Source organism: Melanostigma gelatinosum, assembly GCF_949748355.1.
Source record: "Melanostigma gelatinosum genome assembly, chromosome: 9".
In the NCBI taxonomy this organism is placed as follows: Eukaryota; Metazoa; Chordata; class Actinopteri; order Perciformes; family Zoarcidae; genus Melanostigma; species Melanostigma gelatinosum.
The window spans coordinates 18,131,096-18,154,407 of NC_136642.1; the positions used below are offsets into that span (position 1 = coordinate 18,131,096).

At 42.4% G+C, this 23,312-nt stretch overlaps 1 protein-coding gene across 1 annotated transcript in view; it reads left to right on the top strand.

Annotated features, from left to right (window-relative positions):
• Positions 1-23,312, top strand: part of LOC306781607 (CUB and sushi domain-containing protein 3-like) — a gene marked incomplete at both ends in the record, with an annotated part of 193,213 nt that overhangs the window by 118,640 nt on the left and 51,261 nt on the right. The window contains 10 exons of the mRNA XM_079274535.1: positions 1,174-1,278; positions 9,963-10,081; positions 11,233-11,302; positions 13,004-13,120; positions 13,393-13,602; positions 14,333-14,521; positions 15,440-15,617; positions 18,855-19,000; positions 19,506-19,586; positions 20,404-20,517. Coding sequence (XP_079130661.1) covers positions 1,174-1,278; positions 9,963-10,081; positions 11,233-11,302; positions 13,004-13,120; positions 13,393-13,602; positions 14,333-14,521; positions 15,440-15,617; positions 18,855-19,000; positions 19,506-19,586; positions 20,404-20,517 — 1,329 coding nt within the window. The remainder of the gene's footprint in view (positions 1-1,173; positions 1,279-9,962; positions 10,082-11,232; positions 11,303-13,003; positions 13,121-13,392; positions 13,603-14,332; positions 14,522-15,439; positions 15,618-18,854; positions 19,001-19,505; positions 19,587-20,403; positions 20,518-23,312) is intronic.

Genomic DNA, 23,312 nt, shown 5'->3' on the forward strand with positions numbered 1-23,312 from the left:
GACATTTGGCATGTCCTCTGTCTTAAACCAGTTAAAGAAGTCAAAGATGAAAACATTTCTGTCCCTGCATTTGAGATCTTCATGATGTTTCATGCTGGAGTTTTTACAAATGCAATGTTGCCTTAGGGCTCACGCTAATGAAAATGGAGCTCTTGCCACATGGTAACCTACTAGAAACAGGCTATCACATCATTTCAAATGCTGGATCGTGGTATCAGAGGGACTGGTGTAGCATAATGGCTTCAGAGTCTTATATCAATTTTTATGAGCCTAGGTGTCAAATATCTCAAGTGGTGGATATCTCATTTTGGAGCAAAACTCTTTACATATTGGAATAGCTCCACGGTGCAGCTCTCGCTGTGCAGGGTAGCGTGCGGTTTGAAAAGGCTAGGGGATTTTAAATGGCTAGCAATCAATTTTATCTGGGGCTAAACCGATGAAGGTGATTACGAATACATGTAAAAGTCTCCATGCAAATTGTCGAAGACACACGCCTGGAATAGAGAATATGAACCTGAAGAGTATGACCTCATCGTTGCAACACACGGATAACATTCTCCAGTGCAAATTCAGAGTTAGAATTGTCGATCATGCTCGTGTTCATGCGTTTCATTTTTGATTTCTCGACTGAAGGTCCAAAGGGAAGTGCTGAACACGATTCACCCCCTTCAAATGTGTGACAGAGACGGCTGGTGTGATCCATGTCGATGAACAATCATTGTTTCTGAAAATCACTGCACATCATTGACGATTATGATGCTTTATTTTCTGGTCGACCCAAAAAGCCTTGCGTGAATAGCAGATTATCCAAAATGCAGTAAAGTTTCTCACTGCCTTTTTTATTTTTCTAAAGTGTGTTATTTTATTTCTTTATATGTGATTGTCTGAGATTTATTGTGTTATTTGAGGCACTTTCTCCATTTTATTTGTACCTGCTGATAATAACCAGCAACTCTCCCTTTGCAAGGTTGTGGAGGTTAAATGGCTGCTAGTGTCCAGACTCATATTAGACTCTTGGAAAGTGGAATCCAGAGACTGATTTAATTACCATCTACACCGCATATAACCAAAGCACAATACATGTTCATGTGTTCAAAACGTTTTTGGTGGTCCTAAATCTGGAATATGGGCCGGACATGGTCTAAACTATCTTTTGTATGTTGTGTAATACAGGTACAACAATCCCTCAACTGCTGAACAGCACATCCAACAACCTGTACTTGACCTTCCAGTCTGACATCAGTGTATCCGCCGCCGGCTTCCACTTGGAGTACACAGGTATGAGGAGAGACGGCTTGTCTGCCTGCCTGTCTGCCTGTCACTTCGTCTGTTGTTTGTTTAGATGTGTCCATCTGCCACCACCTTCCAGCTGCTGCACAGAGGTATAAGAAATAACAGGGACAGCTGGTCCGGGTGGCACAGTTGGACATAGAAAGTGTGAGGTTAGCGAGTGAGTAGGCAAAGTGTTTTTCTTTATGTATCTCTTAGACTTTGTATCCAGGCATTGTATTCCCCTGTGGTCTTTTGCAAGTCCTCCCATTGCTACAAGCTACTGGACCTACATCCTACATCATTTAGGGACTCGATTTACTCATCTCTCAGTGGGCTATTCACTTCGGGGCATATTTACAAAGGAGTATGCTGACAATTTACCACACACTCAAATTAAAGGAGTGCAGCTGGCCCCAGTGGAGCGACTGACTTACTAAGTCCTCCCATTCGAATATTATGTAAATGAAATGGGGGCGCTGATCTGCAGGTAATGCATGGTGCTATCTGCAGATATTTGATAAAACAGTCCTTTGTGACCAATCTCCCCACTGTTATTTACATCGCATGCATTTTCCAGTTGTCTCTTTTAATGTCAGGGTAATTTCCCTCTTTGTTATTTGTCTCTTTAAGGTGAGAAGACATTTTTATTTACTTTCTCCTCTTCACAGTTGTCTTTCTTCTAGCTGGTTACTTAACGCTCACCTTCACATAAAAGCAATTTCCTTACTAAAGTGTGTGGCGATGGGAGATGGGAGACCTCATTTTCAGTAAAGTACATGGAGGGCAGTGAAAAAGCGCAACCATGGGAAAAATAAAAGTGGAGAAGAGATGAACTCCGTCATGTCGAGATACAATGCGATGTGGGTGACACAAAGGCGTGAACGAAAGGCCAACGCGATAAGAGCCCTGCACAACTCAAGCAAAGACTAACATGCTTTTGAACAAAATCAGTCCCCCACTCAAACTTCCAGTCAGTTCCCACGGATGTGTCGCTAAACAAAAGAAGCGTGACAAAAACATCGCTGTCACCGCGTCTGTCCCGGCTGTCAGTTGTGTCGGTCCGCCAGCATTACACCGCTGCTGAGAACGACTTCACATTCGTGTCTCTCACAGTCGGCACTTCCTTTCCACAACACCCTCCTCTTTCCTGGAAGCATTCCGTAGCTGTGTCTCTGTAGCTGTGTCTCTGTAGCTGTGTCTCTGTAGCTGTGTCTCTGTAGCTGTGTCTCTGTGGGCTCGTTCCTCTCTGCACTAACCCCCACCCCCTCCTCGCCCCAACCGCCCACCACCCACTGCTGAGAGTCACTTCAGTGCCATGTCTCACAGTCGGCCACTCAGTTCTTTCCTCTGTCTGTCTTGCACTTTGCCTCTGCTGCCCATGTAAAGTGCATTTCCTGATGCTTTGTGTAAAGCCAGCTCCAGTTAAACTCCTTTCCTCTTTTCCTCTTGTTATTCATGTTTGTTTGCTTGCCTAGCATATGCTTCTACCGCTTGCCGATTGGCAGACGTGTATGTGTGATAAAGTCATGTTGCTTCTCTATGGAACTGCTCATCAAGTATTCGTTTTGGAGTCTGTTCTTTCCCATTTTGTGTTAATCTACTCCTTATAGCAGAGTTCAGATACTGATTTATTTGGTCAAATGACAGCAATCTTCTAATTGGTCCTCTAGTCGGTTGCATGCGTTTGGTTGTGTGTGTTTGTGTGGGTGTGTGTGCATCTGTGCTTCAACGGCTAATCTCCAATACTACTTCTGACTCCTCTTAACTGGCCGGTAGGTGCTGTTTCAGGCAGATTTGCACTCCTAGGTTAGCTGCAAACGCTGGCCCTGTTGTATTCCTGATCTAAATGGGGCTATGCTTAGTGTGTGTGTGTGTGTGTGTGTGTGTGCGCGCGTAGAGAGATTGTGTGTGCGCGCGTAGAGAGATTGTGTGTGCGCGCGTAGAGAGATTGTGTGTGTGGCTGAGCAAGAGAAAGAGAGATGGCGATAGCTGCACCTACGGCATACAGGTGTTGGGTATTGCTGCAGAGGGAAAGGTTAGCAGTGAAGTTGTCTCGTGGCAGTAAATGTACAGTGCAGTTTACTGTTTTGCCATGAATAAACACTGCAAAAATACTCTTCAATACCCAAGAAGTTCCTGTGTATTGCTTCCTAGCTGCAGGGTAAAAGTGAAGGGGAGAGTCTCTGAACACAGCGGGAGAGCAGCACACTCTGCTCCGCCTAGGTTGCGAAATGTAGATATGTTTGTTCAGCGCCTTTTTCATTGGGTATCAACCAGCGCATTGTTGAAAAAAAATCTTGAAGAGTAAATAAACACTTTACGTCCCGGATACGCTGGTGAGACGCGATGCCTGCATGCAGCCTGTGCAGACAGCTGCAACTGAACTGTAAAGCAAGTCATCTTTGTCTGTCTGTTTGTGGGTACGTATTTCGCATATCTCCACAACCGCTCATCCGATCTACTTCACACTTAGCGGGTGTATTGCAGGGGACCAAAGGGAGTGCCGTGTCGAATTTGACACCTTTTAATATCAATAAACTTTGAATAAACAAGCGAACGGCGCTGCGTTGACTGCAGTCCACCGCTGGAAATACTAACGTCACAACCAAACTCTTCTTCCCTAGAGTCAATGAGCAGTGACTCTCAACAATGCTGCAACCATCACTCCCTTGGGGCCAAGCAATCTGTTGCAAGATACACTCGCGGTCTAGACAAGAGATTAGACAATCGTGGTTTGTGTTTATTCAATCAAACATTACAGCAGTGTTCGTTGCAGACACACGTGGCGGAGGTCTGCGCTCGACTTAGTGCACTTTTGTAGTTTCCAGCCCTCGGTTGGTTTGAACCACCCATTTACTTTTCACACACTCCGACACTTTTAGCTACAAATGAATGCTCTGAATGCTCCGTACAGTGGGAAGAAAAAGGCAAGAGGGATTGGCACAGACCCAGCCAGTCAACCATCTGTCTTCAAATGTTTCCTTCGGGTGATTGTTGCTGTCCGTGGAGACTAGTTATCGAAATACAACTTCTTAAGAGCCAACCTTTTAACCCGCAGACAGTATGCTATAGTTGAAAACAAAACTACCGTCTTCTAACAGGCAATATGGCAGTGTGCATCCTAAATAAAGTCCCAAACTGGGCTTCAATCGCTGCAGTCTGCAGAGACCTACATTTTTTACACGGCCCTCACGGAGTAACTGACAACAGAATGCATCGATTCGGGACACCTTGGAAAGAAATTCATCCCCTGAAATAGCCCCAAGATCTGCCAATACATCTTTCACCACACATCTAATTTCAGTCGCTCCACTCAAGGGACATCATGGCACTGCTAAAGGTAATTGCAGTTGTCTATAAATGCTAAGCATACTACATACAATCTTCTTGATAACTATCGGATCCTGCATATTTTTCTCTCATTTATTAGTCACTATGTATTACGCAACTCTTTGGCCACTAATTGCATGCTGGTTCAAAGCCACCACTTTGAACTGGATGCAAGTTTCTTTATTTGCGATGGCGGCTGTTGTCATTCTTTAGGTTCTTGCGCAAGCCGAGTTCTTTACGGTTTCATTGAGAGACGTTGGAAATGTGGTTCTGGGATGGATGTGTGAAGTTCAAATGCAGATGGACTTTGAGATTGGTTATTTGTTACGAGAAGTGATGGAGGTTGGTTAGACACACTGTGTTTTGAAAGAATAGCATGAATAAAGAATAAAGAACGTGTTTATTTGTATTGGGGGGGAAACAAAGAAATAGTTACCTTTCTTACCCATTGATTGGTTAAGAATCCCAGAAACCAGAAATGTCCTCAGACACCTGATGAAGACAAGATGGCAGAAAACGGTTGATGAATAAAGCATGGGGTACTAGAGAGCTGTGTTACCTTTTTAATTTAGCTGGACAGCACTGGGATTTAGCATAATAGGTACATGACTTTCTGTATTTCTGTACAGACCCAACACCAGACTAAGCTAGGCGCACAGCAGGCAACCTCGCGATGCCTCTCCTCTGACCCACTGTTTTAAAAGGATGAAAGAAGCTGATGGGATTTACAATTGAAGCTGATGGGATTCATGATTATCGAATCTCACACTGACTCCACCTGTAGATACTGCAATTTCTGCAAGTGTACTTATCCTGCTCCAGTGTCTTGTTTTCAAATTGTGCTCACAGGACAGGTTTTGGGCCTCTGGTCATGAAGTTTCGAAAATGATTTGCTCGCTTATATGCACTTTTACCCCACAAGCAACAGTATTTGTGTCTAGTTTCCGGAAATGTGAGGCCTCTGTCGGTTTTTTACCATGTTTGATGTAGAGTATAAATGTCATGATGGCAAAATCAAGAATATTGATTACGATTATATTAAAATGAATATGATCTTTATTTTAATCACCTGGTTGTCAAACTGATTAGACTGGTTGTTTTACTTTATTTATGAAGGTAGCAAAAGTGAGATTATTTTGCTGTTTAATGATGATGGTCATGATGATGATGAGGATGAGGATCAGCATACAGTGGGAGATATTAATGATGTGGTATTTGTGACGATAATCATCACATTTCATATTTTCATAATTCATAGAGATAATGTTGCTCTTGGAACAAAATTCAAAATGCCATCTACTACCTCCATTTATCAGCCTCTCAAAGTCTCATTGCCTTCAAATATGAGGTATAATCATATAAATAAGATGTATTGCTCTTTCTTTTTCAGAATAAGATACGTTGTGATACTTTGATGTGAATAGTTACATTCAAGATTTATGTTTTATTATATATATATATATATATATATATATACATATGAATTCACATTTTTTTTTATTAATAAAATGCATTTTATTAGAGCAACAGCAATCAATCTCGGTGACATCTACTCAGTCAAGTCAATTGTATTTATACCCCATATCACAAATCAAAAAAGTGTGGCATCAGACAGCGAAACACCCTAAAACCCCCTTTAACAGGGAAAAAGTGGAAGAAACCTCAGAAGAAAACTGACAGGAACTTCTAATAACCAATAAATAAGATGCAGTGTGATAAAAGTTATAAAATAAAACAACAATTGTGTTAGCTTCTGCTCAGGTTTAACTCAAATCAAACTATCTGTGAGTTCCAATACACATACTACCATACTATTTAGTATGCAAAAATAAATACCAGTATGGTCACATTTTGCAGTGTGCAAGCCAGCATGCTTTTCTGGCTATTTTGACCCACAATCCTCTGCACAGTGGATGTATGAGCAACAGGGTCAGTTCAAGGTGCCATGTCATGAGGAAGTAGTTCATCCCAATTGAATGCACACGGCATGAGACAGTACATACTGCGTTTTGGCACTGCGGAATGAACTAAAAGGGAAAAAGTTTAAAAAGTATGCGATTTGGAACGCAGCTCAGGTCACTAACCTCTCTGACAATAGGGGTCAAGGGTCAACTCCTAGACTGTGAATAGTTTACAAAAGCAATGCGTCATAACCAGTAAATAAAAGAGACAACGATGCTTATGATGACCAGGACTAAATATCCGTTGATTGACAGTGAGACAGACCAGTCTGTTTGCATACCAGCCCCCGTTAGACTGCGCATGAAGCATAGGGTTGAATGACTCGGGGAGAAACATGTATTTGATGTACCTTAAATGATCTGCTCTACTCCACTCTTCCCTACTGCACATGCCACCACCCCCCTAAAGTAAACTCTCAGTTCCCTGAGTTGTTGACGGTGTATAACCACAGTACCGTCCTTTATAAACCTAAATCGCTCGGCTTGCTTTTGCATTTGTGTGTACCCTTAGAAAGAGCCGTCTTTTCCCCTCAGTAAACTATTCTCTATTGAGTGACCTGCGTGTTTTGCTTCTGCATCTGCCTAGTGGCTTTCATTACCTTCGTATAATCCAGTATATTATCGAAAGACCCATATTAAATTGAAAACCGGACTCGGTAAAGCGCTCGGCTCCCCTTGGGTAGTAGACAAGCGTAGCTAGCAACTGGTGAGTTATGAAGTGATAACATCTCATTGGCTACGTGCAATCAGCAGTATGATGCCCGTTTAATCAGGACGGGAATCCCTCCAGACGCGGTTGTGTACTCTAGAACAGTGGGCGTTGACCTTCTCGCAACACGATGACAGTCCCTGCCAAAATGTGTACCGGTATTCTGATAATTTGACTGGAACACATCTGGAGCTCAACGGGAACCAGTGCCGTCTGTTAGTGGGCACTAACTCTTAACCTGGCCAGAGAGTAATGGTCTATTTGTGCCCAGTTAAGGTCGGATCTGGCAAACTGCCTCTTATGCTCTGACACGTTTACACTTTTTTTTGTTCCTGTATATATGCAAGCAGTTGTCAGAGGCTCCTGCATTTCAATATTTCACCAATCCTATATTCACTTTCATCCTTTGAATCACTATTTAAGTAAGAATGCACTGCTTTAGGAAACAGTATTCCAAAACGGTGCAAGGGGAAGGCTGTTTAGGACACGGTGTAATGTCATGCAACAGTTTTATTTTCAAAGCTGTAATGGGCTTTGATGTCAAACCGACCTTATGGCAGCCCTTCACTATAGCAGCAAACACTGTTTAAATATATTCCCTCACCGAATCTCCTTCAATCTATTTCAAAGTCATTTGACTTTGTCAAAGTAATACTTTCATTTAAACCCACGTATGAGGAGAAATGTCAAAGCATCCGCCCACTGCCTTTGTACAGTAGCTCTTCTTCAGTTATATCTGTCATGATGTCTCTTAGGTTACTATCTCCTCCCACCCAAATATCCTCTCTAACGTTCACTAGATGCTCAGTGCAGCGGTCACTCCCGCTCTTCAGTCTTCTCAAAAGTTGCTTATAAATTGTTCTGAATCTTTTGTGGCCATTTCAGCTGCCGTGTTTACATTTATCCACCCACCTACTTGCTTGGATCTGTTAGCTCTTTGAGTGGGCTTGTGCGTGTACATTTTGTGCATTTTCCTGTTCCGAGGGCTGTCTGTATGTGTTATCTGTGCCTACACATAGGTTGTGATACATTTATTTCTTTTTTGTTGCTGGGTTTTGTTTATTCTCCTACCCACTACCTCTCACCCTCTGGCCTGCTTACTCATTTTGCATCCAGGACAAAACTTCTGCATGAATGTATTTATGCATTTCAAAGTTATTACAAAGTTCCCCTTTCTACCATTTCTTATGTATCACTGCTGCTGCAGCAGTACAGCAGCTAATATTACTTGTGAAATCAATGGAGATGTACCGATCGATCAAAACTGGCTGGTTTTCAGCTGATCTTATAGACAGATGCCCGACCAGTCGGTCTCACATTTCTGGTCACATTTACACACAAGTGGTGCAGGATAGTATAATGTTGGCACACAGCAGTACAGGCGGTAATGTTACTGACACACACACACACACACACACACACACACACACACACACACACACACACACACACACACACACACACACACATATTGTGAGCTTGAGTTTCGCTTGAGTGAAGAAGACACAAACATGCAATTTGTCAGTCTAAGAAAGGTAGTCGAGACACAGCCCTGCTTCTAAAGGAGCTAACGCTAACAGTGGTTGCATTGACTTGCATGTATAATTATTGACTTATATTCAATCTCCTATCAGTAAAAACTAGTCGCGAAGGTTAATTATAACGGTGTTCAATTGTACTCTTGTAAAATCTGTTTTTTGGCGATCAACATGAATACATACTGTTTTTCACAGCAATGTAAAACAAATATTAAAGAGGGAATTATTACCTGTTTAATTTCCTAACACTAGCTCTAAGCAGCTTATAATGTATAATCATAATAATATTAATTTCCTAATCATTTATGCAGAAAACTATTTTGAATCTTTGATGGTTTACACTGACTTCAAGCGGGTTGAAATTGTTTTTCAGGGATGGTGGTTAAAAAGTTGACTCTGAAGCCGAACTGTCAATTATAGTTCTTAAAATTAAAATGTTAATCGGCACGTCAGACTTCGGCAGTGGAAATTGGTACAACGCTGGAAACCAAACAACCTATTGACTGATGAGTTGAAAGATTACAAAATAGGCTTTTTTTTCCCCAATGCTACTTTTCACCAACAGCATATAATTGGTGTGTCAATAATGAAATGAGATGTTTGCTCCTCTGCCTGTAGATATGAATGTTCACGTATTTGTTCAGTCCCCTCTATGTCAGTGGAAAGCTGCTCAAATACCTTATATTAAAAGAGCTCATAGCTGGGCTCAACCATGGTTTCTAAGCCATTAAAAGGCCTCACGGTACCTGGAAAGTGGCTCTGTAATCACTTTGTTCCAATGGAGCCCAATTTTTATGTCAAGTAATACTCCAGGGATTGCTTTGTAATTTCACAGTGATTGCTTCAGATAGCAGTCAGAAGTATTTTGCGATTACAGCCACCAATAAAATAGCTCTTTGACTTGACCCAGTTTCCCAATGTTATGATGACATGACTCAGTTATTGTGCGATTACAAGCAGTGAGGCACTGTGTAATTATGTGTTTAAACGTTTGGTTTTATGAAATTATTCCTTTCTATAGATATTGGATGATTACATGTAAAAGTGGCCATTGTTTATGCAATGGCTGTTCAACAATGAATTTTGATTGTTCCCATATTATGCAGAAGAATGATCGCTGCCCACACTTGTGTGTTGTGACTCTGTCCTAAGCAATAGGTTTGGATTCGTGCCCAGAGCCACAGCCTCCCAGTAACGGCCAGAAAGTGGGCGAACGCTACACTGTGGGCGACATGGTGTCCTTCCAGTGCGATCAAGGCTTCTCGTTACAGGTAGGTGAACGCACACAGCGCTGGTAAAGCAGACATCCAGCTCTCTTACGGTTACGATAAGTGAATCACATCTAACTGCCTGGAGTGACACTTTCAACAGAATACCCCAAAGGATAAGTCTGTCAAGGCAGCGTTAGAAAGTCATTTTTCTATGATATCTGTGTGTGTGTGTGTGTGTGTGTGTGTGAGAGAGCGCGGAGCAGTGTGCAGGAAAGAAATGAGTGAATGCACAAGGGTGGTGTAACTGTCCGTGTATTTAAGCTTGCATCTTTAGTGTGTGCGCTTTGCCTGCATGTTTGTGCGAGCGTGTGCCTGTTACAAAGCAGCTTTAACGTCCTCCAATCTTCCTCAAGTAGATACTAGATACTGTAGCCGTGGCTTTTTGAGCTGCAGAACCCTCCAATGCCACGGGCGATGGATTGTGTTAACAGTCGCCTCACTAATCCCACACAGATTTTTCTTCCCGGCTTAAGCATTCACATCTTTTCCCATTCTCTCTCTCGACTAACCAGCAACTTCTTACACACATCTTCCGGCTGAGTGTCTGAACAGACCAGAGGCCATTGTAAAAAACAAAAACACATGTATGGCTGAGTCTTCTGAATTCAGGTGTATTCTGTGTAGTACAACTGTGCATACACACGCACACAAGCTTTGGTCTATGTCTTCAGGTTGATCATTCGTGTACGCGTTGGCTGGTCGATGTACATGTATGAATGCATTTGACCAGTGTTTGGGCTGCAGACAACTTCTGGAATGCACAGAATTTTGAAAGGATTAAAACAACAGTGCTATGAATATTTTACAGATGATTAACCTGTAATATTCATCACTTTAACATTGTAATTTTCTTTATCCAACAGACCAGTGCTTCTTGTCTTGTTCTCTCAGGCTACAACGCGTCGCTCTGTAGTCAGACCCCAGGTCTCCCTCTCTTAATACCATCAAAAGTTTACACACGCAAGACCTTCAGAACAGGATTTTGAAAAATCCCCAAATCTGACTGTTAACCAATTCCAAAGATCCGCAGGACGCTGATAAAATCAGCTTGCAGAAGACTTGTCTGTTTGATCTCCTGGTGTTCCTTTTTTTTTATTGCCCTGTATTTTGGAGCTGGTGAAGATATTGTTTTTGTTTGTTTTCCTGAACAGGGTAATGCATATATTACCTGCATGCCTGGCCCCGTCAGAAGGTGGAATTACCCCGTACCTCTATGTTTAGGTAATGTATTATTTCATACAGTCTGACATTGCCAGCATGCAGGGTTTCAATGAGGTGATATTGCACGACAAATCCGTATTTGTTGCATAAAACACAGTCAGTCTCTTTCTTTTGTCTTTTGCCCTTCTCCTTTTCTCATTGACTTTTTTCTGGTTCATATCTTTTTATTTCTTCCATAGCAATACTTTACTCCTGCACAAAGCCACACAATAGATCAATGCCCCCACAGAGGACTTGTTATTGTATTAGGGAAAGCAACAATTTCATTGTAAGACGAGGGGAGGGGATGATGGGTGGGCGTGGAGGCTTGAGGAGTGGGGATTATGAATTTTCTGCTTTCCCCCTCGGTTAAAAATCTATAAGGCTTTGCACCGTCTCAGTGTGTTGTTTGATTTCTGATACCTCTCATGAGTCTCTACTCCCCCCCCCCCCCCTCCCAACACTTCCTCTAAAGTTGATTGTCACATAGACAGATTCCAGAGATTACCTGGGAAGTGCAGCAGCTTCTCTTTTGACACCTCGCTGTTCTGTTGCCCCCAATTACACATGTCCACAAACACACATTAGTGCGAACACGCCTCACGCGGTTCATTTGAACACACAGACGATTGCACGTGCACGCACACACTCGCTGCACTCCTCATGTAAATGTTCTGTCTCTGTGGTTTTCACAGTTCACTGCAGACATACATCCCAGCTTTACTGTTGACAGGCCTGCTCTCGGACGCCTGTGTTTGCTCGTTAGCTCAACTCCTCGCTCGTTTACAGTACATACGCTTACCCCAACACCCGGGATCTGGGTTCTCTTTGTTAAACTCACATCAAAGTGGTTGCATGCCCCTCCGCCAACCGTATAACATCCTCATAAGTGCCTCTCCTCATCTTCTCTTTCGTTTCAAACACAAACAGGTCAAGCAGGTTTTTCCCCACCAGCAGCACAATTAAATCCCGAGATAGTGTTCGCCTCTCGCTGGCCTTGGTTGATCATCTTCAGAGAAATGGCAGCAATGTTCCCAACCTTTAGCCGCATAAATAGGCCTGTAAGGTTCGGGATGGGGAAAAAGACGACACGTTTACATTGATGCCTCTGGTGGCTCCGGTTGCATTATGCCTGTGTGTATGTACAACTAGGAGAGGGGGATGAGTGTAACTGTCACAGCAGGCTGAAGTGTTCTCCAACAGGGGGTTGCAGGGGGGGAGGGTGAAGTGATCACTGCCACCGCTGGAAAAATTGAATTGACTCTCATTTATTTTAATTTAAAGCACCACCAAACAAGGGATGTGCCTGAGTCAGTTATCTTTTCACGGACGCCCTCATGGAGCATAATCCACACACTCAAGCAGAGATGTACATGCACTCCCATCCATCCACCCACACATCCCCGCTTCCCCAATCCTGAACTCATAAAACACACTCACAGCACTTGATTTTCTCCCTTGCCCACACAAGCCCCCCCCCCCCCTTTACAGTCTGCGTATAAAACATGAGCATATAATGCGCATGATTATGAGCACATCTAGCGAATGCAGACATTAACAGTACTGCTACTCTTCCTCCTCTATTGTACGCATACACAACAAGTGTGCATGTTCTTTGCCCTCCCGCCATATTCTCCCAGTCATTGTTTTCCTTTGTTTTCCCTTGGGGAGCCGTTGTGTGGAGAAGTGACATGTTCTTTCTCCTTGGTTGGTCTCCCACAGCCCAGTGTGGTGGCTCTATGACAGACTTCAGCGGCGTCATCCTCAGCCCTGGCTTCGCAGGGAATTACCAGAGCAGCTTGGACTGCAGCTGGAGAGTTCAACTCCCTATTGGTTTCGGTCTGTCATCCCCCCCTCTGTCTTTCCTTTCTCTTTCTTTGTTCTGCTTGCTCTCATGTCCTCTCCGCTGCTTCCCTCTGCCCTGTTCTGTTAACTCCTCTCAACTTCTTATTGTGTTGAAGAAGAACCTGCTCGTTGTATGCATGCTTAACATTAAATTTGAACTAATCTCCTACTACAGTACCTGAAGTGAACATACACATTCATTCACTTCTACTTTATTATATATTGAGTGTTTTCTCCTGCGTCAACCTTTTCTTTCTGCTTTTTAGGGATCCATCTGCAGTTTCTGAACTTCTCCACAGAGCCCGTTCATGACTATCTTGAGTTGCGCAGTGGGAACCTGGAGACAGGAACAGTGATTGATCGGTTCAGTGGCCCCGTTGTGCCCAACTCTCTTTTCAGCACCACCCATGAGACCACTCTCTTCTTCCACAGCGACTACTCTCAGAACAAGCCTGGCTTCCACGTTGTCTACCAGGGTGAGGAACAAAGATTGGTCCTCATGGTAAAGTTAAAATGTGATTTTTATCATGGCAGCAGCTGAAAAAGTGGAAAGAGATTGAAGAGTTTGCTAATAGAGCACTTAAAAGACCATCAGTCAGGTTGGATACAGACCAGGGACAAAGATTAGTCCTGCTAGGCCGATGCTTTCTCTAAGGTTGTGAGGTTACAAAAGGCTAAAGAATAAAGAAAAATAAATCAATGCTGACCTCCGCTGAGACATTCAACAGCAAATATTCTTGAATATTTCTTGATAATTCTTGATAATAGTGTTGGCTATGTCAGTGGGGTATTTTATGTGCTGAAGCCAATGTGGAAAATAATCATTATTAATCGGTTAACATTATGACCCGACCAACATTTTGGGGCTTCAGCCACCAGTAGGAGGTGTTTGTTTTGCGTTATTTTCTTAAAAAAAGACGTAGCACACTTGGACGGTGTTCAATCATATTACTGATGATGACAAAGGATAGAGGGATGGTTTTAATACAAAAGCATATCATGATATAGGCAATCTGTTGATTAGATTTCACCGATGATGTAAGATTAGCTGCTCTTAACAGCTCACTGGCCAGGCTTTGGTTACTTTGGTTCTCTTTGATCATAGATATTAAATAGTATTGTAGTGGTAGCGTTTTATAATTTGCTTCCTGGAGTCTGTGGTTATTAATCCTTCACTACCGTGTGTTGGTTTGTTTTTCCCCCCAGCATATGAGCTGCAGAGGTGTCCGGACCCACAGCCTTTCCGTAGCGGCATAGTCATCGGTCAGGACTACAGTGTGGGGATGACCATTTCCTTTGAGTGCCTTCAAGGTTACACTCTGCTTGGAGAGGCATCTCTTACATGTCTGCATGGAGTCAGCAGAAACTGGAACCACCCCATACCTCGCTGCGAAGGTGACTGCTTCTTATAAACACAACAGTTGTTTTCCAGCGAGTGTCGTTCATATGCAGAAAAGAATGTGAAAACAGCAGCACTGAACCCCTCTTACAGTTTCAACTACCAAGACCTAAAATCTTCCTCCAAATAGCGTACATTTTGCAGTGTCAACAAACTCTATTTATCAGTCATGAAATGCCTTTTATTTGATATTTTTCTCTGTTTTCCCAAACTTAGTGGAGAAATGTTAAAATATGTGCGCAAACAAATCTTTGAAAAAGTAATGCGTGCTACTCTCTGAGAAGCTGACTAAAGTGAAGACGGAAATGCTTTTCCAGCGCCATCGCCTGCTCAAAATAAAGTCTGTGAAGTTATTTTGAAAAGAAGAATGTAGGTTTTTGAGTCTGCTTCTAGTCCCGTCCTTTATTCTAGCACATGAAAGCATCTGACTCACTTTTACCACCACGTCACTGAACTATACACTGACACAGCCCGATATAATGATATATGGAGAATTTGCAAGTATTCATTACAAAGCTGATTACACCCGTCTCTGTAGCTCAGGTATGATAAACGATGGCTTTCCTCTCATCAGTTAAGTGAGGCAGGAACACGTGTTTCGAGTCCACAAAAGAGTTTGGTATTTGTCCCAGAAAGTGGTAAATAGTTCTGTTTTTCTCCAGAGATACCGTTACAGTTTTAATGTCTGAACTATTCGGCATCAAGTTCACAGCAAACACTAGCCATCCCCTGCAGTTGTGTCTAACAGGTGCACCCCCCCCCCCCTCCCCCTGCTCAGTATCTCAGTGATAACCAAATAACACACAGTTATGGTTTGTTAAAAGTCATAAAAGCAAGTTTTATGACTTGAGGTAAATCAAAGACTGCCTTTGTATTTTCGTCCAGCCTCTCTGAATGCGTTTCTCTCCCTCCAGCTCTCTGTGGGGGAAACGTAACATCCATGAATGGCACAATTTACTCTCCTGGACACCCAGCGGAGTATCCACACTTCCAGGACTGCATGTGGACTGTCCGAGTACCTCCTGGCTATGGCATCTACATCAACTTCTCTGTTATCAATACAGAGCCAATCTATGACTACATCACTGTGTGGTACGTTTTCATTTCTCTCTCCGTATGACATTATTCAGCTTATGGCACACAGTGTTCTGTATACAGAGCTGCATACAGAGTTCTGTTGACAGGTATTGGGAGGCAGTCTTTCTCAATTAATAGTGATGCTTGTATAAGCTTTAGAAACGGAGACAAATATGTTATACAAACAATACTACAGTAAGCAGTTAGTCACAAAATATACGCTTTTTCAAGTGTCTAGCAGATGCAGTGCATTGCTAATAGAGCAGCTCCCAAAGGATCTGACAACTGAAGTTTTATTTCTTTTTTTACTCAAGGAAAAACTGCAGAGTATAATGAGATTTATTTCCAGAATAATATTCCGTATTGATTCAGATTCCTTCTTCATTGTCTTCTATAGAGGATCATTTGCTTTCACAGACTGCACACAATCAAACACTGAGAACAAGGAACACGCAGAAATAACAAAGACGTAACAGACCGGGACACAGCGCGGAATGTACAGACACGAGTACAGACTTTTTCACAGCAGAGCATGAGCCGAAAACACCCAGTTGGGTCAAGTGTTTCCTTTATTCATTGCAAAAGCAAACTCAAAATTGTTGCCATGTTGCTGTGTGGAAGCAATCCCTCAATCATCGATATGTCGTGAAAGGAATTTAGTTTTTTAAGGGCCATTTGGACAAGTTTTGCTCAAAGCTCTTGATGTGACACAACCGTATTAAATGAGCCAACAGCCATCCACAATATGTTGACTTTCGTCTGGAAATCCGTGGATTCATTTTACTTTCCCTGACAACTTTTATTCCAACAGCCCCCTTGCTAAAACAAAATAGATGAAACAAGAGCAACTGAAGTAAAGTCTGAGTCCCTGTGTGTCCCTCCTCCCCAGCGAGTGTTACATAAAGCGACAGAAATGTGTGCAAGCATGAAAACATCAGCTCTGAGTTATCTTCGATGCTTGTTAGTTTGTAAAAACTTTAACTCTTGTCGGATAATTGTACAGCAGTAAACTGTGTTATACGACATGCCTGTTATCAGTCCAGTGGCTGTCTCTCCCTCTCCCGTATACCGGTACCTTTCTGTAGCCTCTCTGTAGAATGGTAAGCCTCAGGCAGTCATGGACCTCACCTCATCTGTGATAGAGGAGGGAAATGCCTTCCAGCATACAGTAGGGGAGGAGGGAGCTACTGGCACTCCTGTTTTCAAATGAAAAAGCACAAACTATTTTTTCCCTGATGGCAACATTTCATTTCCCTGCCTGACTGCCGTCTCCCATTTTGCTGATCACTCTGAAATGAAATTGCGCGAAGACTTTTTTTAATATACAATATATTAAAGGTACACATACAAAAAAGCATTTAATGTACATCATTCACGGGAGTAGGCCTGGAGCTACCCGAAAGTGCCAGTCATGAAATACATTTCTCTTGTAGAAAAATGGCATTTATATATACATAATAGAAAAGCACTGTCTTCTCGCGTGAGTCTTTCTTTTTATTCCCAGAGAAAAGAAGCACATGCTGCATCACATCCCCCCCAAAAAAATGTATCCCAACTTATTTAGGCAGCTTATTTCGGAACAGAGATCGCGGCAGTATTTTTTCGAAGGGTTTGAAATTTCTCCCTTGCTCTCATTAGCAGAGGTGCTGCTCTGTTCTGTGCTGTCAGCAGCTAATTCTCGTCTCATAAATGGCTTTATTGCAAATGACGAGTTCCATCATCGCCCCACAGCCATCCACCTATCGATTCACCTTGGGATGGGGGATTTGGAGAAATGTTTGCAGTAAATTTAGTTGTGCATCGTATTAGGGAGACGTGTCATAATATTTTACCATTTACCAAATGACATGATATGACAAATTTAGGTACATCATCACATAGATGTAGGAATCCTTTGAATGCAACATTGCCGAAATCACCCAAGAGAGCCAAAGATAATAATGGGTTTAGCTACCTCAGTAGAAATGGTATGTGGAATATCTAGAGGTTGCCAAATCACTCAATCATCTCACTGAATGCATTTTGTGATGTTGGCCAACCCCTGCATCTATCTGCCCCTCCAGCCACTTCCTTCCGGCTTAGCCTGGGGGATCCCGAGGTCCATCCAGCTCAGCTAGAATGCATAAGCATAGCTCTGGGTCGGCTCCTTTTGAGGCAGCTCATTTCAGCTCTTTGTATCCGTTAATTGAGAACTTCACCTTCAGGCTTTGCGCCATTTTCAACACGACATTTCACACTACATTGTACCCTCGTTTGGGAACAAGGCCCATAGACACTTGATGTCTTTCCCTTTAACTGCCATAGGTGGATGCCGTCCAAGAGATGCGTCAGACACGACGAGCTGGCAACATTCAGGGCCTTCAGCATCTCATCCACCACTGGCAACATACCAAAAACTATTCCAGTGACTTTTATGACCCTAGCCTCTTGTCTTGTCTTCTATCTTGTTTGTAATTTATAGCTACCTTAAGGAGTTGGTATGTCTGTTTCCATTACTCGTAACATATTACTATTCACATCTTTGTCACATCTTTGACACATGCTGATTGTCCTATGGCATTTATAGTATACACTCCCATAGACAGCTTTTACAGATAACAACCTACACGGCATAAAGAGTGAAAATCAAAAAGGTCATTACGATTCAATTACATTTTGATTCCCAGGGCTACAGTTCCTTTTACGGTCCATCGTGTTAATCAGTTCAGGGCTTCAGGATTTTCTGATAATCACCCATACATTTCCCATTGTAAACATTTCTCCCTTCCAGGGTCTCGGGGGCTGAAGCATAGTGATAACCACACACCCTGATGATGTGCATGCACGTACAGAATATTAACAATCTCAACTCAATTTGAAAGAATGTTTTGCAAGGTCACAAACAACACACAAAAAGAGGTCACAAACGCAGTTGTGGATTTTGCACATTTCTGCAGGATTCTGTACCATTGATTTTTTTTTTTCCCCAAAGAACTTCTCCATTCATATGTAACATGGCTGGAGGAGGCAAAAGTTTCATTGCTGCACTGCCTCATCAGTTAACTCATTCTAAACTTTTACTTTGACAGTGTTGATTAATGTAAAAACTTCTTCTCAGGTTTTCAGAATGACTGCTGGGGGTTAACTAGACCTGCTCTTTGATCCCAGCAAGTTATTACGGGTGTTTATTCATAAACCTTTTGCTCTCTCTTTCTACTCCTCTCTCTCTCTGTCTGTCTGTCTTCCACCCCCCCAACCCCTCTCTGTATTCAGGGACGGACCTGACCAGGCCTCGCCTCAGATCGGTCAGTTCAGTGGCAGCTCTGTACAGGACGGCGCGTCCACCACCGCCAATCAGGTCCTCATCAAATTCCACAGCGACTTCAGCACCAGCGGCTTCTTTGTGCTGAATTATTACGGTAACCTCCCCTTTGATACCAGCTCAGCAAAGACCTTGTCCCGCACTGCTGTAATGACCCCTATTTACTTGAGCTTTACTTCTCCAGTTTGCTGGAACTCTAGTGTGGTAATGAAGAACACATATAGGAACTCCTTTCATTTTCCCTCTTTAATGAGTCATTATTTAGCTTTTCTCATTTTGGTGCATGGATGCTTCCACTTCTATGTAATGATAAATGATGAATTCCTTTTTATGCCTATTAAAACGCCCCATCGGAAAGAAGTTGATTAATAATAAATTGTCCCCCATTCCAGCTAAATTAGTGATGGTTTTTGATGATCATGAACAGTGATAGATGACAATGTATGATCTAATCAAGTGTCAGCATGATGGAAGAGTAAAGAATGTACTGCAGGTAGAACAGAAAACACATTCTTATCTCACTCTCACTCACACACACACACACACACGAGTGCATACAACATGCACTGTTGCAGATTTCAACCTTTGCCCTCTCCTAACAGCATACCAGCTGAGAACATGTCAGCCACCCCCTCCTGTTGCCAACGCTACTATCCTAACCGATGATGAAGAGTTTGAAATAGGTTTGTCTTCTCTTATTTTGCTTGTTTACTGGGGGACAGTGCGTAATAAAGTACATTTGCACCAGACATACAGTAATTTGCTTGGACGGCCGTCGACGCGGGACAAAACAAATAGGAATAGACGTATCAAATGTTTTAGCCATTCATTAATAAATCCATTCCCCTGTAAGCTGATTCTTGCATTTCAAACTATTGTTTGAATGTTTATCTTTTTGTTAACATATTACTCCATAAATCGATTTCACAATTTGAAACAGCTTTGGCTGTAGTACATATTCACTTGGACATTTTTGTTATACATTTATACATTTTTTAAATGTATATATATTGATGTATAATATATAGATTTTTTTTTCAACCTTCACTTACCTTTCTCAAGTTGTTTTTTTATCGATTCATACTTTTTGCAATTGAATATTAGTTTGAGGGGAAGGGCTAAATATCTCTTCATATAAGCTGTTTGTATTTTCAGTGTTTAGAAGTGAGTGGCTGCCTAACTTTGTGTCTTTGGAATGAAGTGTTACTTCATTCCACATGTGAGTGCATGTGTTTGTGTATAAGTGTGCGGCTGTATTGTAAATAAGTGCCTTCAGTACTCCAGCTCGCTAAGGGGACGTCAATATCATTCGAGAATGTGTTGTTGATTACTGTTTCAAGTGCTGGTAGTGAGGAGGCTTTTACTAACACTTCTGTGTGTGTGTGTGTGTGTGTGTGTTTGGTTGTGGTTGGGTGGGCGGATGAATGGATGGATGTGTTTTTCATATCCACTCCCGGCTTGTGTGTGTTTGTATGATTGTGGGTGTAAATGATTTCACAGGGGACATAATTCGGTACTCGTGCCTGCCAGGCTTCACCTTGGTGGGCACCGAGATTCTGACCTGTCGACTCGGAGAGAGGCTACAGATGGATGGACCCCCACCAGTCTGTCAAGGTTGGTTTGTCCAATATGTTTCTGAGGGGCTTTATAAATGTTGTAGTTTGCAGGTGTTCCTGTCAATGTGCGTTCAAACGCATGTGTGTACGTATCCATGTTCATGTATGTGTGCCTCTGTGGGTGTGCTTGACGCCACTCTGCCAAGGTTGGATGCCGTCAGCAGCACTCACTGTTGATGCACCATTTAACAGACTGCCGGCAGGGCCCCTTCTAGAAGGCTCCTGTTGGCAATCCGCATCTCTATTCTAATTTGTCAAGACTCACAGAGTCATACTACTACTGACCCAAGATCATAGACCTACGCTCCCCTAGAAGCAGCACTTGACTGTGAAGGATCAGCGTGAAACAGATTACAGATCAGCAGTCTTCATCGATGTAACAAGGTAGATGGGGTCAGTCCAAGCTGTTTTCCCCACAGAAAAATGGGAGCTTATATTTTACCCCTTAATCCTTCCTCAAATGGCCCCATGGATTTGATTGGTGTATAATGTCTTCCTATGCATGTTTTTTTTTTTTTCGGAAGATGGATTTTCAAACAAAAAGGAAAAGAAATGTCTGTGTTGTCTGCATCAGAGATTTTTGTTCAGACCAGAAGCCTGCCTGTCATGCCAATACATCTCAGCCGCAGACAACAGAGCGCTCTGAAACCTCACATTCCCCCTGGATAGGCATTTCTTGAAGGGCCCTTAAGTCCTTTGTCTAGTCCTGAGTTGATGAGCATTTCTGTCTTTTTGTTTCGAGAAACTATGAGTAATCTCGTTGGACATTCAGACCCAGCGCCTGCATTCATAAAACATCTTAGAATAGGACTAGTGATTCGGAACCTATTTTCTCATCCCTGGCTGTTATTATTTTGATGTATGACTTGATAGCTTGGTTTTTACCCAGTAGCGTTTCTGCGGCTCACATCGTTTTGCTCTTACAAGTAAGAATTTGCCTGATTTAGTTTTAGTAAAGGGAAACTATCATAAGTAAAGCAGCAAATACAGGTTTTCCCACTCATCCTGGAAGATGAGAGAAGAAGTGAAATGTCCTGGAAAAATCTTGTGTTGTCAATGAAAACTGTTTCCCCATTCTCCTACTGACCTTTACCCGGGAATGAAATGCGACGCTATCGATCAGAGCTCCCCAAACATTGCCATCTGAAAGGGCCAAGTTATGTTCGGTATCATATTAACTTTCAAATGGTAGTTTATGGACAAGATTATTTCGAATAAGCTGCTCTCGGTTTATTTCAGTTGCTGAAGCTGTCATGATTGCTTGTTTGTTTCACCTACTAAAGTTTTATGATTCAATGCTTGCTCGGAGCAACGGCCTCAATGTGTGTTGTTGGGTATTATTGAGAGAGTTGGATTATAAAGAAAGACCGCCTTAATACTGGCTAGCGGTACTTTTTTACTTTGCCAGCACTGTCTCTTCAAACATAATGCTGCATTGCGAAAGTTAAAATGGACCACAACATGGCATGAAATGTTTCACTTCTGCAGCAATAAAGTGAAGTGTCCTGCCTCTGCAGGTGTGTTTGCATTATTCTATGATCAATTCGTCATAATTTCTAAGCATGTAAGAAGTGATTTCATAGCCATAGACTGCACGTCTTGATAAGATAGGAATAGTGTCTTTCCTCGAGTAGATTTCCCAGGACTTTTCCAGACGGAGTGGGGACCCTGAAATAGTAATGGCAAAGCTTAAGTTGAGTGATCTGATCACGGATCCAAGCTCTGGAAGATATTCCTATGCTTTATTCATAAAGGCTACAGCACTGCCAATGATGCCATTCATGTATTCACAAATGTCAGAGAGACCAAAACCGTGGTCATTTTATGAATTTTTCATTGAAGTGGGTGCGTACGTGTGAGTCCTATAGACAACAGGGCCTACCTTTACTTGTACTGCATTGGGCATTTTCTAAAAATGCATAATTTATAAACGCAGTCCTGCAGCATTGTATTGGCTTGTTAGACAGTGCAGAGTAAAGAGAGAAGGCAAACGGAGGAGAGAAAAGCTTCATTGCATACTTGCAGACTGCATCATACCTGTCTGGCATACAGATGTATCATCATGTTAAGCATGACAGTATTGGAATTGCTGTGCAATGTTTTCCAATGCTTACTTTCATTGCTTCTTTCTTTTGTTATGCGACCAAGTTAGGCATAACAATAGGCATAGTTTGAGATCATTTCTTTCCTGCCAAGTGAGGGCAGTGATTCACTTGAGAGTGCTGGCCTGAAATATTCAAGCTCTCTTGTCATATTGGCTTTGCCAGCTCACCTTCTGGTGTGTTACTGTTACACAGAGCTCTGCCAAGACCAACTAGCTCCTATCTGCTAAAACTTGCATTCTGTAGTCCAAATAATTTCACAGGCTTTAATTTGAGTCGAATGGGCAAAGCATGTTGGGACTGTTCTGGGAGAACACAACATTGTTTTGCAGTTGGTCTGTGTTGTGCGAGGCAATCGGTCATGCGGCAGAATTTGATGTTGGACGGCACAGACTCTCGTACGTCACAGTAAATTGTGCTTTGCACTGCCAAGTCAATGGGCCCCGTTTGTCAGCTTATGCTGGATATGGATGCAACGAAGCAAATTACGTATTGTATGTAAAACATCTGAGTCGTATGAGAAAAGACATAATGAATCTACTAAAGAGGTTGCACTTGTTAAAATCCATACCAAAATGAGCAGATAACAGGCAAGTTACAGTAAATGAAGTACTGTCTGTGATAGACATATTAAAAGTGTGCAACAAAATGACGATCTTCATCAAAGAGCTCCTTAACACCTGCCTCGAGC